The following is a 17250-nucleotide window of genomic DNA, read 5'->3' on the forward strand; positions in this document are numbered from 1 at the left end:
ATACCATAAGTGACACCACGTACAACTGTATCTCCTTAATTGAATTGCCTTACATACAAATCTATATAATTTATTCAGAATTCGTGAATGTTCGATTATCTTTTTATTTGTTTAATTAATTAACAAATTTCTTACTGGTTATGGTTTGTTAGAAAATTTATGTTTTTGTTATTATATTATGTATATTTTCTGTCAACTATGTTTGCATTTTTAAAATACCATATTATTCTGAACTAGATGATAAATAAATAAATAAGGATTTTTTATTATTAAGTTTCTCCATTATACATTACATACAATGTATCACACCTAATACGATTTCATTAATGTAAGTACAGATGGCGCTAATATTAATTCTGTGCGAATTAATATCGGTAAAACAGTCGTTCGTTTTATTAGAGCTTCAGACCTTCAAATGACCTTTCTTCGTGTCCTACGCTTAGTTAAAGATTTTGACAGTTGTGTAGAAGAAAAGATCGGGAGTAATTGTAATATTACCTGCTGAAGAAATTTTATTATAAAGTGAGTTTTCAAAGTTTTTTTGATTGTATATTAATCATATTTAATGATAATTAATGTTCAAAAATTACATACGTTATCTAGGTTAGCTTGCACAAACATTTATACAATTTAATTGCAGTCTTTCTAATTTCTCATTATGTTATATTTTGCTTCCATTGAGTTATTATCTATTAAAGTTGTACATATTTAAAAACTAATATTTTTCATTTGATATGCTTGTAATATTAGTATATTTTTTATTTTGTTTATTCTAAATTTCGTCATAATTTCTTATAAGAATCATTTCTCCATTAACCTATTTATTCTATTCAGTTTTTTAAATAAATTGTATGTAAATTAACAATACTTTTGCGTAATAGTTTTTAGTAACTATGTAATATTTGAGTTTTTACGTCATCAAAAAAATCTGGTAATGATTGACTTGAACTATTGGTAAAGATCCGATAGTATATAATACGTAATAACGTAGTAGTAGATCTTTATTTATAAGAGTGAAATTGTTACATGACTGCTCACTTTCGGTGACCTTTCAAGGTCACCTTAACCTTCTCAAAATAAAGCAAATAAATTATTCCCAAGAAATTAACAGGCTGTTCTACTTAAAACCCTGTTTAAAAAATTCATTATATTCAAAATCTACAAGAAAAATTAATGATTCACTAACAGCGTAGTTACGTGACATCGATAACGTACCAAGGGTACAAATTTAACCAAACGTATTTTGTTACTTTTAAACAGATCAGAAGATAATGTTAAAAAATACGTGAATTATTATTTTGCAATCTTTATTAGATTTTTTATATCTCTTTTCTTATCCAAAATATATCACCAAATTTTTTTGAACAAACATGTTTTTATTGAACAAAGCTAGAAATGTAATTTATTTTTAAAAATTATATGGTCAAACTGCCTCCGAATCTTCGATACCATTCGTCCATTTAAGCTATTGGAATCGCCGCCATTTTTTTCGGAATGTGTTGTTTTAATTTTGCTAGTGTTTTTGAAAAGAAATATCTCTAGAGTCAATAGGCTCTTGAGACGTCTTTTTAAAAAAATCATAAGGTGACAAATCTAGATTGTGTTGGCTCCTCAATGTTATCTCTCTCCAATATGACTTTTCTTGGATACATTTCTCGTACAATATGCTGGTATTAGAGATGTATGACAAGTGGTCCTATCCTGCTAAATCAATTAATGTACTCATTGAGTTCTTGAAATTTTGATTGCAAGAAGTTAATTACTTCTTAAGATATTAATATGTGACCATTTTCGTAAAATTATTATGGTAATTAGATTAATTCCGACACAATTTTTTTTTCATATGGTATCATGCGCATAGATTATGTGTTACTTTTGTTTTCTAAATTTGAATTTTTCAAAACAATTCGCGTTTGACGGGTGCGTCATTTGAATGGTAAGCTTTTTGTATTTAAGTATAAAATGTCGTGTATTAAATTTTATTTTAATTAAATTTATAAGTGAAACCAAAAAAATTGCAATATGCCGCCAAAGGGTAAGGGTAAAGGGAAAAAGAAGGGCCCACCGGAGTCCGGTTGGATGCCTGGATTTGGTACTAAAGGTAACTTGACTTTTGATACATTGGTTTTATAATTCTACAGATTATAAAGTAATCTGTTGTTTGTAGTGTTCTAATCAGAATTGATTATTGAAGTTGTAGTTACGCGTAATACAACATTGTTACATTTAAAAAGAACAACTGTTCTGTTTATAGCAAATTTTTTCGAACCGGTGATAGTTTGACTTACTCGTATAATATTAAAGTAATTGACGTTACAATATTGCGTATACGCCTTATTTTAATATTTTGTTAAGATATTTTGGATTTGTTCAATTAAATCCTTATTAATTTTTGTGATGTTTTTAATTTACTTAATGATAATTAATTTGTAAATTAAAACTTGGCTGCCGCATTAACAACTATTTAGTTATATTTAACGACTGAAACTTGGTGATAGGTGATGAAGGATGAGCTATCTCCTGCTGAGGAGCGTCTTAAACGTGACTAAAGAAAGACATGGAAGAAAAAAAACTTGTAAACTTTACCATTTAATGGAAAATAAAGTGGTTATCAATACAAGTTTAATAGTCAGTTTTAAAGTGTTTCTCGTATCAATGTATTTTGGTCTCTGCTTTTAAATGCCGTCAATCTAATCTTATTTCCATGGAATTCTATCTTTTGCCTTACCGATTAAAATGCCATGCAAAGTATAAAACTATTATGACGATGATTAATCTCGTGAGATTTAATTTGGTAATTACACGTGGACCGTTCAGGTTTTTTTAACGTCACTTAAAAACCGTGCCAACAATTTGCCAATAATAAAACGTATTATTTTATAAGAACAACAGTTCCACTTGCCAAAGTTGGCCAGTATAGTAAGAGAGTGAACTTAAGTTTGTTATTTACTTAATATCTAGTAATCATAACATTAGAGAGGAATTTAATTTAAAATAAAACAGGTACGTTGGATATTTTTTTTCCTTGAAAGGAAGAAATTTTCTAAAGATTACTTTTATTCTTATTCTGTGCTACTTGATTCTAGTTGCAGCCAGCCTTTCATATAAAAGAGTGAACGTTCTATATACATTTTTTTGGAATCGTAATAATTTTCAATAAGTCTTGATAAAAAGGCACGTGACATTTTTATTTATTTACTAGCTGATCCCGCAAACGTTGCTTTGCAAAAAAAATTAAGTTTTTATTAACAAATAAAAAATAAGGGTTTGATCGTAGAAGGGTGAAAATTTAGGGTTGTATGTATTTTGGTATGCTGTATCATAAAAAAATAAAAACAAAAATTTTGTATAAAAAATAGAATAAATAATTTAGGGGTGGATCAGCCTTATCACTTAGGGGTATGAAAAATAGATAGTAGCCGATTCTCAGACCTACTGAATACGCATATAAAATTTGGTAAAAAAATCGGTCAAGCCGTTTCGGAGGAGTTCAAGTTCGAACACCGTGACACGAAAATTTTATATATTAGAAGATATTCATTTTCATTAGCAAGTATACTGCAATGCATAGACCTCTCCTAGAGATATCTATAGGAGGATATACCATAATCGCCACACTTTGCAGGCGGGTTGGCGATCGCAGAGTTATATAAGATTATATAATCCGGGAGTCGAAGTCGCGACCTACGATCGCAAGTCTCAGTTCTTTGCCGCTGGGCTACCACTATAAGAAGAGTCCTTTTTTCGATATGACTTCGTGAGCATTAGGAGGCTACTCTGTTGTCTCAGCTAGTGAAAATATAATTTAAAATTGTAATAAAAAAATTTAAAATTTTACGTACTAAATCTCTCACATATCAACGCTTAGTTTATCTACTTAAATATAAGTGTATGTGTGTATTGTCAATTACAGATACATTCGATGTCAGTAAAAATATTTATAATTAATACATCAAGTTTTAAAAATGGACGATATTGCAAAATAAACTTTACAGCCCAATTGGCAGAGGTAAAGATTTCCAGACGAAAATAAAGTCATCCTTTCTTCCATAGTTAGCTTATAACATATTTGTTACAAATATGATAGATTTAAAAGGAAATTTTTATTATTAATACAATAGATATCACTGTTCAGATAAAATGTTTACACATAAAAATATAATTAATAATATAAATAATGTAACGTTACATATTTGATCTTTGTACATATTTTGACGTGACAAATAAGCAAATATACAAATCAGCTTGGACTTTAAATGTGTTTTGGCCTCGGCTTCACAGTAAACTGTTTTGTTTACTCATTCCGTTCATATATCCGATAAATTTTGAACAATTGAATAGACATGTCGGATTTTTATTTTTATATTTTTACTTCGAATTAATTTTGAAACTTTTCTGCCTATACTGACTTTTCTAGAACGTTTCAATTTCTTGTTTAATTTCATGGTAATTAATTATGCATTATTAATAATTTATTTACTTATTTACATCGCCAGGGACATTACTTTATATTTTTTATATTCATGCATAAACTTTTATTTAATATCATCAGTCTTGAGTTGCCGGTATATCGTCTGTCCACCTAGTAGTGCATTGCATCTGCTGACTCGAGACCACTCCAGAACCTTTCGGCTCCAATGGCACTCCAGATGAACAATTCTAAGAGCTGATCATCAATGACCATGGTTCACCTGCATTTAGCATTGAGAGAGAGTCTCTCTTTCTCTCCCTCTCTCTCTCTCTCTCTCTCTCTCTCTCTCTCTCTCTCTCTCTCTCTTCCTCTCTCTTTCTCTTCGTTAATTTGGGTGACTGTATGTCGTTGGTTCACCTAGTGAGATCAGCATACATAATGCCGTTTCGTGTGGTACTAATATTTGTAGGTGTAATTTCAAAAAACACTTATTGTTTAATTTGAAAGTTTTTAATAAACGCCTCTTTAGCCGCTTTGCGAATGGAATTTCGTAAAATGCTTTCTTAGCTGACCTTTAATTAACATATGATATATTTCTATCAAATAATAAGTCTCTAAGCCTTACGGGTCCAGAGATGTGGTGATGAGTCTGTACATAGATTGAAATCTCTTTGAGAAATATCGTATATACAAATAGGTAGATATATTTTAAAGCTTACATTAAAAAAATATTATCACTCTTAAAGATATTTGTCCGTTTTTCAATAAGGAGGATAGGCTTTTGTAAAACTTGTTTATTTTTCCAACAAGTTAAACTTGTCATTTGACTTTTGTAATCTTGAACCGGTTTGTCAACCGTTCTTTATAATAACGACACACCTCCAAATAAATTTGACACACCCGCAATGATGTAAAAACGATTAATTAACGTGACAAGTATTATTAAAAGATAAGAAAGAAAAATAACAAAAATATGATAAAAAAATATCGATATATGATGAAACAAAAAGGTTATCGTTGTGTCAACATGATTTTTAAATATTACTCGTGTGGCCAGTATCGAAGAAACGGTCACCCAATAAACACCTATCCAGACCACCGGTTAGATACAATTAACACATTTTTTAATTCATCTATTTTATCTTTTTAGCATTTATTGAAAAAGTAATTATTTTTATTTATTACTTCAACGCTTTTGTTTTATACGATTGACAGAAAGATATTTAATATATACACCAACCAGTGAATAAAAATTTATTAGTGATTTCTAATTTCGTAAAATTCTTTGTTACAGCAACAATGTCTACCTACTTCCAGTACCCAACTCCCGAGGTCCAGGAGGAGCTGAGAAAGATTGCTCAAGCAATCGTCGCTCCTGGCAAGGGTATTCTAGCTGCAGATGAATCCACCGGTGAGTTTTATTTATCATCTGATAGATGGCCACTTGCAAGACATGGACCTCGACCAAAGATACCGGGCCTCCGCTGCCCGCACCCAGCGACTTTCCGACCTTACCTATATCGTCGATACACCGGGGGGGCATCTACGACTCGTGGTCGCCACTCGAGAAACTTTCGGCCCCAACGGCAATCCGTTGCAAGAGCTACTTGTCCCGGCTACTGTCACTTGAGACAAGCAGTTCTTAGAGCTATATCGGTGACCTTAGGTCTTCTGCAGATAGGCTATCTGATTCGATCTCTCACCGAAGTTCCGGTGCAGCTTTCTCCATTGCTTTGGGTGACCTTTAGTCTGATAACGCTCACCGTAAACGACCATGAGTTTTATTTATAACACTATATCAGCTAGTTAGAATTACTACGCATTTTATCTTTGATATTGAAATCAGTAATATATAGTTTATTGACCGCAATAAACGACGTTACAAGTTTATCCTTGTGTTAAATAAATTCTGTCTGCACATACGAACATCATCGTCACCTTCATAATATAGTATATATTAAATGACTTTAAAGATATCGTACAACGTCGATAAACTGTCTTTACTACGTAGTTCTATACATTATCATCAGACACCTAGGTTGTCCAATAATATGAGCTAAGTCCTACTCCTCACCGTTCATCATTTCAGCGTCGACGTCCACTACTGGACATGTCTTCTCCATAGATTTCCAATAGGACAGGTTGGAAGCCTGGTCTGACCAGCTCGTAGGTACATGTAAAATAGACTGTTTAGGATGTCCATTTTACATCTCACTTCACGGTTGTATGTCTAAAAAAAAACAATCTTTTTATCTATATTTTTAATACGATTAAAAGTTTTAATTTAATTGTATTCAAAAAAAAACTTAATCCCACTTATATAGAAATGCAGACATTTATGTCTGATAAAATTTCATTTTTGCTGTTTAAATAGGTACCATGGGCAAGCGCCTCCAAGACATTGGCGTCGAGAATACCGAGGAGAACCGTCGCAAGTACCGTCAAATGTTATTCAGCACTGACCCCGTAAGTGTTCTACAAGTTAAAAGAAAACAAAAACAGTATTAATACAAAATGTTGTATTATGTCACTTAACATTAACATCTTCAATGGCTTGAGATAGCAGAGCACAAAAGACATCAAGCATGAACCTGTTTTCAATAACTTGAAAGGTTGCTAAGAAATCTTGTCTGAGGCCGTTACAAACACTCCACCCAAAGGGACGCTGTTATGTTCTTACATAGGTTGATGAAGGTACTAAGTAGGTTCTCATGGGATATTTGTTTAGCATTATGATTAAAGTGATCTGTAATAGCCAAATGATATTAAAAAAAAAGTCAAAGTATATGCATACATACATACTTTGTTGAATATATAATAAATCACCTTTTTGGATAATAATGCTTCACATCTGAATAAAACATTTGAGAGAAATTCAGGGGTATTCATATTCCTAATGTTAAATTATATTTTAAATTAACTTTGAAAGAATTCAGAAGTTAATCACAATTGGTTGTATTGAATTATATATATATTTGAATAGGGCTAGTGAATATACAAGTTTGTTTATATGAGTGCCATCAACTTGCACATAATTGGTTCCTGAAGGTTCGAACATAGAAGAATGTATAAAGGTATGAAACAGAAACTGTGCTTTAAAGTGTTTAGTTTAAAAGAGCCACTTTAATGAGAACAAAAATCGCTTAAAGAAATGTGTGAAATAACGATTTTTTGAAAGTCTATCTGACTGCATAAATAAAATGTAATAAAAACTATTTTACAGTTGTTAATTTAGTTTATTACTCTCTGATCTTAGGCCGTTTCGGAAAATATCTCCGGTGTGATCCTTTTCCACGAGACCCTGTACCAGAAAGCTGATGATGGCACTCCCCTGGTGTCCTTGCTTGAGAAGCGTGGCATCATCCCCGGTATCAAGGTCGACAAGGGTGTCGTCCCACTCTTCGGATCCGAAGACGAATGCACCACCCAAGGTAAATGGTGTTATAGTACTAAACACGGACTTTTAATTATAATTGTCCACTGCCAAGCATAGGCCTACCTCAATAGATTCCCAATAAAACTGTTTTGAAAGCTTGCTTATAGCATTTTCTGATGACTTTAACCAGCTAACTTGCCAATTTATTGTTGGAAAAATATTATATATTAATTTATTATTGATTCAATAAAACAGTAATACTGTCATAATTTTTATTATTATTTATTACATATAATATAGACCTTGATATGATATCGTATCTGTTTTACTTAATAATATCATAATACCTCCATGTTTATAATTGGACCGAAATTTAGGATCTCTTCACATACAGTTTTTTATATATATAAAGTATTTTGTTGTAATTTATTACAATTTGTTTCATTCTTGGTAATAAATGAGACAAAAAGATAGAATGGAAAGGTAGTCGTCGCCGTATCAGCTCATAAACGCCCACTGCAAGGCATAGACCTCCCCTCAAAGATAGATACTTTAGGAGGGATATACCATAGTCGTCACGTAAGGACAGGCGGTTTGGCGATGGCAGTGTGATATTATGATACACAGAGAACGCTGCTATGGGTAACAGCTCTGGAAACCTATTTGTGATCATCGACAATCCTATGTAATTAATGCACAAAGTATGTCTAATATAGGATTATATCCTGGGATTCAAACATGGTACCTTTGATTGCAAGTATCAGTCCTCTGCCATTGAGCTACCACTGTGAAAATTATATTATGTATACCTATATTTCTTTGGTGTAATTTACAAATGTAAATTCTTTCATTATGTAAATTATATCCAGACAACCAGTGGTTATTTTTATTGATAACAAAGTCGTAAGTCCATCTCATAATAAATAATGTTATAGCACTTTGACCTCCACGTATCATTATCATACGCTCTTCTGTATATTAGTGATATAAGTTTTAAATATATCGACTTAATTATAATCTGGAATCGCCTCGTTTTGAATCTATATTTTTTCAACATATTATTTTTATATATAAAATATTTTATTACTGTGTCATTGAAAATGTTATAGTTTACTCGATATTATTTAGTGTACTATATTTAATACTTTACATTGCACACTTCTATGTACTATACAGTGCACACTAGTTTTTTTATATTTAAGACAGGAATAATAATAATATGTTTATAGAACACAATTCGTAAGACACAAAATTAGGATAAAATACAAGTAAACGTAAGAGAGCCGACTAAATTACTAATTAAATGTGTCTGTCTGCAACTATATTCTACATATTTTAAATTTCTTACGTTATTTATGGCATCCTCTGTAAATACTGTTTGATATATATATATATATATATATATATATATATACATAATATTTCACTACACAAGAAAAAAATTAGACATCATATATTTAACAGATTTTAAATGTACAAACATAGACTGAAAATTTCAAGTTTTTATTGATCCTAAATTGAATGGTTTAAGGTCTGGATGATTTGGCTCAGCGTTGCGCTCAGTACAAGAAGGACGGCTGCCACTTCGCGAAGTGGCGTTGCGTGCTGAAGATTGCCCGCAACACGCCTTCCTACCAAGCAATCATGGAGAACGCGAACGTACTTGCTCGCTACGCTTCTATCTGCCAAAGCCAGCGTATCGTGCCCATTGTGGAGCCCGAGGTGTTGCCTGATGGTAGGTATTCATAAAAATAACAAATAAATTTATGCCCTGTAGGGACAAAATTGACATTACATTGGAAGAAAAATAAACAGTGACCCCTGTGCCCATGGTAAGAAGTAACTTATGTATGGGCACATTAGCTACCTATCAGCTACATTAACTAACTATCAGCTGGGATAACCTCATTAACAATATGTAACAAAATTAGCGTACAAAGTGAACCAAGTATGTGAGTTTGTGTATATATAAGCATCATTGTGTATGTTATAGTAGTGTAGTATAGTAGTGTAGGATATAATTGTAGTTACAGTTCTAGAAGATTCTGATCAGTGTTTTTATGTTTCCGTAACCAAGATCAATGATGATGGTGATTTTTTCTTCTTCTATAATTGGTGACGAAATAAATCAATGATTAACTGTTAATTTTCTTATTAATGTACCTAATTAATTATATTTTTCATAGATATGTAATTAATGAAGATTTTCGAATGTGCAGGTGAACATGACTTGGACCGCGCGCAGAAGGTGACCGAGGTTGTCCTCGCTGCAGTGTACAAGGCTCTGAGCGATCACCACGTCTACCTCGAGGGTACCTTGCTCAAGCCCAACATGGTGAGTTTGTTTATGTTACAATACTAGCTGTTTCAACAGACTTTTGTACCAGTAGTTATTGGGGCTGATGATTTCCAGTAGATCAAATAAATAAAAGTAATATATTTTAGAATGTTCACATTATTCAGTTTCTGATGCGATTGTTAATTAATTTATCTGCTAAATGTTAATGAAAATTAAATTTTTTATTAAAAAAGCGTGAAATTCATAACGAAAACGAAAATGCGTATTTAAACTCGAATCTTTAAATATGTTTTCTTCAAATCTCTTTTCTACAAGGACCATCAAAATGTTAAATGATAAATATAAGAATAAAAAATTGGGTACATATTAAATGATAAAATCTTTAATTGGAGGCGAGTGCAATTATGCAATAACTATATTATCATGCCAAGAAAAAAATGTCTTATACATTATGTTGTTACAATTGAAAGTGGCTCAAAATTAACAAAAACAAATAACATAGAACTAGCCTATGAGACATACCCAAATTTTATATTAATGTAAAATCGAATAATGTTCCAAGTTTTATGTATTTGAAGTACATGTTAATAAGACTATATTAGGCATTAGTTTATATTGTCAATCATCAATACATAACCTAAAAACTATAAATATTATGTAACAATACAAACTATATGATCACATCTTACACAATACAATTTAAATTTGAAGTGAATTGACGATTGTTCGAGTCTACAGGTTGTTGATGTTCACACATCTATTGCTGTTATGCAGTATTATCATGATTTTTGCATTGCAGGTGACCGCTGGACAGTCCTGCAAGAAGACATACACTCCAATGGACATCGGACGCGCTACCGTTACCGCTCTGCTCAGAACCGTGCCTGCTGCTGTACCTGGTAATCTTTTTGGTTCTATCGAAAACCCAACACAGTATGTCTTTTAAGTACAAAAGAACCTCATACAAAAGAAAGTCTTAAAAAGACAACAAATAAATTTTATTTAAAATAATTACAACTGTTTACTGGTTATATTTCCGGAACAGCATTCATGGGGTCTTAATATTTTCATAATTTACTTGCATTATCAAGAAATAGAAATCTAAAATGCTTACCAAGTATTTTTCTACATGAAATATCTTTGCACACACATGGTCTAATCTCATCAGTTCATTTGAAATGACACCATTTTATAATTTACTATCTTATTTGACTTAAGTGATATAATGCGCTAATGAAATGTTTTTTTTTTCCAATATCCTTCATTAATTTTCCTACTTATCAATCATGAAATAGATCATAAATTCCTAATCATTTAGAAAGTGTTATGTAATACCCCTTTTTTATCTGGCTGCCATAATATTAATTTAAATAAAAAGTTTTTTTGTAATGGAAGCAGTAGTCTGAAGGTTTTGAACCTATGCAATAATATGTATGTAAATTAAGTTAGCTCCATATAGTTTATGAATGTTAAAAGAAGGTATAATTTTTTTACCAAAGAGTTAACAAATTACAGGAATCACATTCCTGTCTGGTGGTCAGTCTGAAGAGGAGGCTTCTGTGAACCTGAACGCCATCAATACAGTGGACCTCAAGAGGCCGTGGGCTCTGACCTTCAGCTACGGGCGTGCTTTGCAGGCGTCCGTACTCCGCGGATGGGGAGGAAAGCCTGAGAACGTGCCTGTTGGACAGCAGGAGTTACTCAAGAGAGCTAAGGTGAGTTAGATTGAATCAATGTGAACAGGTAATGGTGGAAGGTTTGTGGTATAAACAATTACCTTGTATTCTTTTGACTCCATGGGCTCACAATTCGTAAGTGAGGAGGTTCATGAAAATATAACGGCTATTGATAGCGAAGAACTGAAGTGTTGACCTCATTTATCGATATAGTCAGATTTTTTTAAAAAAAAACTTAATGTTACTTTTATGAACAATCTAATCTTTACTTTTTTTGTCGAGTTTTGCGAATAGGCGGAAACGTCAAGTGGTCTACTTAAACCAGCTAAAATTTGAAAGTGGTCCATGAGAATAAAGTTGGGAACCTCCGATTTATACTATGTAGGAAGATACCTGTATGCCAGCAGTGGGACTGCAAAGCTATTACTAAGTATACATGAAATAATTTTACAGCATATATTTCAATTTAATTGTGACTAACACACTGTTAATAATATTCAAAATCATCTTGTACTAATTGCATAGTATATTTACCCTTAGAAATTTTAGTTTGCATGTTATCTTTATGTATTGTAGTATTTTGTAGTAATTGTGCTTTTGTACTTCGTTGTAATGCTTTGAATTATGATTATTATACACTATAAGTGTTATTTATCAAAGGTGTGATATTTTAAGTATATGAGTAGATTTGATATTTTGGGGTTTTTTTTCATAGATTATAAAGATCTTCATTAAATTAAAACTGAATGAATTAAACAATTATATTTTTTTGTTTTGTTTAAATAAATTGCCTGAGTAAACGGTTTATTTTAATTATCTGGGTATTCAGACTTATTAAGAAAACTACTCAGTTCATAAGATTTATTATTATTATTAATATTTCCATTAGCTAGAGCCATAAGTAGCTAAAAGCTACCGAATATGGGTTGGTTAACACAAATTTCGTTTGGTTAGCTTTAATTATTTATAGAGAGTACTTAGTTTTAACAGTAATGTCACTGTACAGATGTTAAAATAACGTCCACTTTTCGTATTGAGAAATTTTTTGTTTAGGCCCCCTATGGTATGCGGACGACATAATCAAGGTCCCCTTTTTGCCTTCTAACTAACGGAAAAGTATATAAAGCAATTGATCTGTAATGCTTATTAAACAAATTGGAAGAATTTAAAATATCATACCTGTGATATAACACAATGCTTCAACGTAATAATGATTCTATTTCGAACAAAGAATTTATCTCTATTGCCAATACATGGTTTTTGGAACGGACCACAGGCGAACGGGCTTGCGGCCAGCGGAAAGTACGTCGCGGGATCCGTCCCATCGCTCGCCGCTTCGAAATCTAATTTTGTCAAATCGCACGCATATTAGACGCTACAACATGGCCGACTTGTTTTCAGCTGTATTTTTAATCTGTTAACATCATTTCATCATCTGTTGCAATTGTTAATTTTTTGTGCTATTTTATTTCTGTTTCACCTGTTTTTAACTATTTCAAGTTTATTTCTTGAATTTTGATGAACTTTTGACTTCTGTCTTATATTTCGTATACACATCTTAATTTTTAATTCAATGCTTATTTTTTCTAAGCGTTGATATTGCAACTTATATCAGAAACTAAAGAAAGGGAACATTGATATCAAATGTTCAGAGCTACGTCTTCTAATAACATTTATTTATGTACTGTTTTAAATCTATTGCATACAGAGATCGAGGATATTTGGATACATATTTGCTGGATTATTTTTTATATTATTATGGAAGGGTCTTCAATAGCTTCTAAAAATAATCAAAAGTATTTTAGATCTACTTGCGCTCAAGCGCAAGTTTGTCTTCTCATCCGCTCAAACTCATCTGTTTTTTAAATGTAAAATTGTTTTCCATAATTAGCCAGTTCAGTTGTCCTTGGGTAAATATGAATCTGTATATCGGATCTCTGTATTATAAATCAAGGTAAGTACGTAGTTCATGTGCTGAGTAGATTCACTTTAGTATCTAACCAAAAAAAGTACAATCATTGACAATCACATTGATATAAAACAGCGAAAATTTCGAAACCGCCCCAAAGCAATGTGATCCTTAATATTAACGAATGAAGACACAAAATATAATTTTTAAGACTGAAAAATTGCCAATGATTGTTCTTGCCCATCTATATGTTGTTTTCACTAATATTTTTTATTCCATACTAATTATGTGTTTTGTAATAAAAATTGTTGAAAATTTGTATTTTCATTTCCATCTATCTGTTTAGTTAGTTAACACAGTATTAGTAGCATTGTAGACTAACAGTAGATTTAGAATAACGCTTAAGTATTAAAATCTGCGTCCACGTAATTCATCTTGGTCAAGTTTTGTACCTATAAAACTATAGTTTAAAAATATGCATTGTTTGTAATAAACATCCCTTCAATTCTCTTGCGGGTGGAATTTCTGAAAATCTGTTCTTAGCTGAAGTCTACTCAAAAATTGAATATTCCAACCCATTTTAAATATGTAACCCTTATGGCTCCAGAGATATCGTGATGAGTGACGTAGGTGTTGTCTTAAATATATAAATATTTACTGAAAATTTTATGTGCTGGTGAATTATTGACTGTCGAATTAGCAATAATTTATTACTAAACACGGTTTGACTGTCTCCTATGAATAAACAGTTAGATATGTACCTGTCAGACTGATTGTCGTGGTACAGTTTGAGGATATTATGGGTAATAACATCACTACTTGTTATGTACATTATATTTGATACAAAATGATGGTGAGTATAATTGCAGTTCAGCTCAGGATTTTGTATTTTAAAACTATGACTACATTAATTTATTGGTTACAGAATGGATTGTAACAATAATTTTAGGTGGTAACCAAAATTGTATTACACAGTAATTCACATAATAAAATTAAGGTCATCGTCGACATTCCAGGCGTAGGAAGAAAAAAGAAACTCATGCCCAGGACATCCTTACATATGTTATAAATACGTTTAGTGTATGTGTGCTATGTGTATGTTATAATGCACTACAATATTTGAACTGACATATATTGAAGCATTTGTTATTTATTCAATTTATGTAAGAATCCTTTAAAATAATATATGGATTAGATCAAAATTATAATGGCTCACAAATATAGGTAAGGTTTCGGGGAGTTGCGGAACGCTGGCAGAGTAAAACTGGTTGTCGTGGCGATCTTTGGCGATGGATTATGCTTTGGTTTGGGCGTTTATTGGCTGAAATGATGATGATGATAGAAGTACAAAATAAAAGAATTAATGAAATCATTTTTAAAGCATAACTTCTGAGGAACATTTAGGATCAAATTCAAAGTATTTACTTTTAGTATTAAAAGCAGGTGAATTAAATAAAAAAATAATGTTTTAAAACTTTATTTTTACTCTGTAGGGCATAGTTGTTGACCATGATCAGTTATGTAATCTTAGATAATAAGCATGCCAGCCTGCGTTAGTTGCCTTTACTCTTGTCTATGGAATATCCGCATTAAATTTGTAGGTTGTACGAATACGGGCTAATTCAGTCTAGTCAGAATTAATACCGTCACATTCACTTCTGTAGACCAAGACACTTGGTATAAAGTAAACATTCCAAGACGTGCGAACCCACCACAAGTTTTAATCCTAAATGTTTCCCTTAAATATATGTTTAGCGACATAATGAGAAATTGTCGAATAGTGTCATTTTAACTGATTTTGAGATGAATTTTTACATTAGACTTTTAACAAGAATCACGTAATTTAAAAGTTTTATGAATTATGTTGATTTAATATTACAAAAGTAATTTTTAAAAAATATGTGTTCAACTAATACTAAAACTAAGTCGGATAAATACCTTAAATTAAAATCGTTCGTTGAACATTAATATGCCTTAGATCATGGTTGCACAGACTTATTAAGACTAGGGGCCACTCGGGCAAATCATGAACTGATGGCGGGCCGGCCGCCAGAAGTATAGGTAATTAAATTTTTTTGGTTTTTTTCTTGAATAGAATTCAATATTTTTCGAATGTATGAGAGTATTATTTTTGCTGTCGGCGGGCCACCAGTATTCGACCGGCGGGCCGCGGTCTATGCATCTATGCCTTAGATGATTTATTAATTCATTACATATCATCATTTTAGCCTTGGTATGTCTGCTATTGTACGTAGGCCTCCTACTAAGCTTTTCAATAAGGTTGGTTGAAAGCGGCCCACTCCTTATGGTTGGACGTAACTGCACTTGCTTGTCTATGGTCCCCTCTCTAGAACCTTAAGGCCACAACGGCTGTCTCTTATGCGCGTTAGGTCTACCCACTGCCACTTCAACTTGCCAATCCGCTTGCACAGATCGGCGGTTACTTTGTTCGCCTACGAGAAACACCATTGACCGAAGTGGGAGACTACGTTTCTGTGCCGAACTTAAAATCGATATTAAGTAAAACGTCTGCTTATTATTAATTACATAAATACAATATATATATATATATATATATACATATATATGTATATATATAAACATATTTTACGTTAATGTATTTTATAAACAACATTAGAAGGACTATCGATTTGTATGGTTTTTTTTTTATTTTTTTTCGATTTGTATGGTTAACGTTCGTGGACGTCATAATTAATCTGTAGAAATTTTTCCTTTATAAATATTTTAAAATATTTTTTTTCAGGCCAACGGTCAAGCTTCGCTCGGAAAATACGTGGCCGGATCTGTAACAGGTGTGGGCGCCGACGCCGGTCTGTTTGTTGCAAACCACGCGTACTAAACACCATCACCATACACGATCGCTTCCTACTTTGGCATAATATCACAAATACATTGTCAACATCAAATTAAAAAAGTACAAATTACTGGCCAGAGACATTCGTGACTGACCCACTTTTACTTTTTTTATAATTCTCGATTCAAATCTTACGTCACAGTCCATATGGCCATTCGATTTTTTTTTACAATCTTAACGCTTTGAATACAAAAGACACGTACAATGTTTAATATTAAAATTTTATGAAACATTTTAAAATAATTACGACAAATTATATTACGAAAGTAGAAAGATGTCAAATAATATTGGAGTCGTAGATGAAATATCATAAATATTGTATCGTAGTTGCTTCATGTATTATTATAGAAAATTGGTGTAAGTGTTACTAGCTCGAAAGTATTTAATATGAATAGTTTTTACATAATATGTACCGAAAATTTTTATTTTATTATCGCCAAATGAAATTTACAGAAATTAGTCACGGAGTTTAGTATTTTAAATATTTTATTATTAATTGTTTTATTTTTTAAGTAATCGTATTTTGATATATTAAGAATAAATAAAACATTATGTGGGTAATTGTTTTATTGTATACCTTACTTTCCTACATTATTAGTGTTCAGAATTAATAATGCAATGTCGAGTATTGCTCTCTGTATGAACTGTTAGATGATAAGTATTTGTTGTATATTATTTTATTTATTTTTATTTGACTTTATTGT

At 31.7% G+C, this 17250-nt stretch overlaps 1 protein-coding gene across 4 annotated transcripts; it reads left to right on the forward strand.

The window, feature by feature from the left end:
* The first annotated feature begins 423 nt into the window (after nt 1-423).
* Ald1 (fructose-bisphosphate aldolase) lies at nt 424-17035 on the forward strand. Of its 4 annotated transcripts, XM_068767264.1 has the most exons (10): nt 424-522; nt 5706-5822; nt 6786-6877; nt 7668-7842; nt 9319-9522; nt 10007-10122; nt 10886-10985; nt 11602-11801; nt 13039-13113; nt 16436-17035. In XM_068767264.1, the coding sequence occupies exons 2-10, from the start codon at nt 5711-5713 to the stop codon at nt 16529-16531; spliced, it is 1170 nt and encodes a 389-aa protein (XP_068623365.1). In that variant the 5' UTR covers nt 424-522; nt 5706-5710; the 3' UTR covers nt 16532-17035. The 4 variants fall into 4 exon arrangements, with proteins under 4 accessions (XP_068623365.1, XP_068623362.1, XP_068623363.1 ...); XM_068767261.1 differs by lacking the exon at nt 13039-13113 and having other exon boundaries at nt 16436-17034; XM_068767262.1 differs by lacking the exon at nt 16436-17035 and having other exon boundaries at nt 13039-13624.
* The last annotated feature ends 215 nt before the right edge of the window (nt 17036-17250 follow it).

This window comes from Battus philenor, unplaced genomic scaffold (genome assembly GCF_028537555.1).
Source record: "Battus philenor isolate CCGP_79_NKW_IND1 unplaced genomic scaffold, ilBatPhil1.0.hap1 SCAF_23, whole genome shotgun sequence".
Taxonomy (NCBI): Eukaryota; Metazoa; Arthropoda; class Insecta; order Lepidoptera; family Papilionidae; genus Battus; species Battus philenor.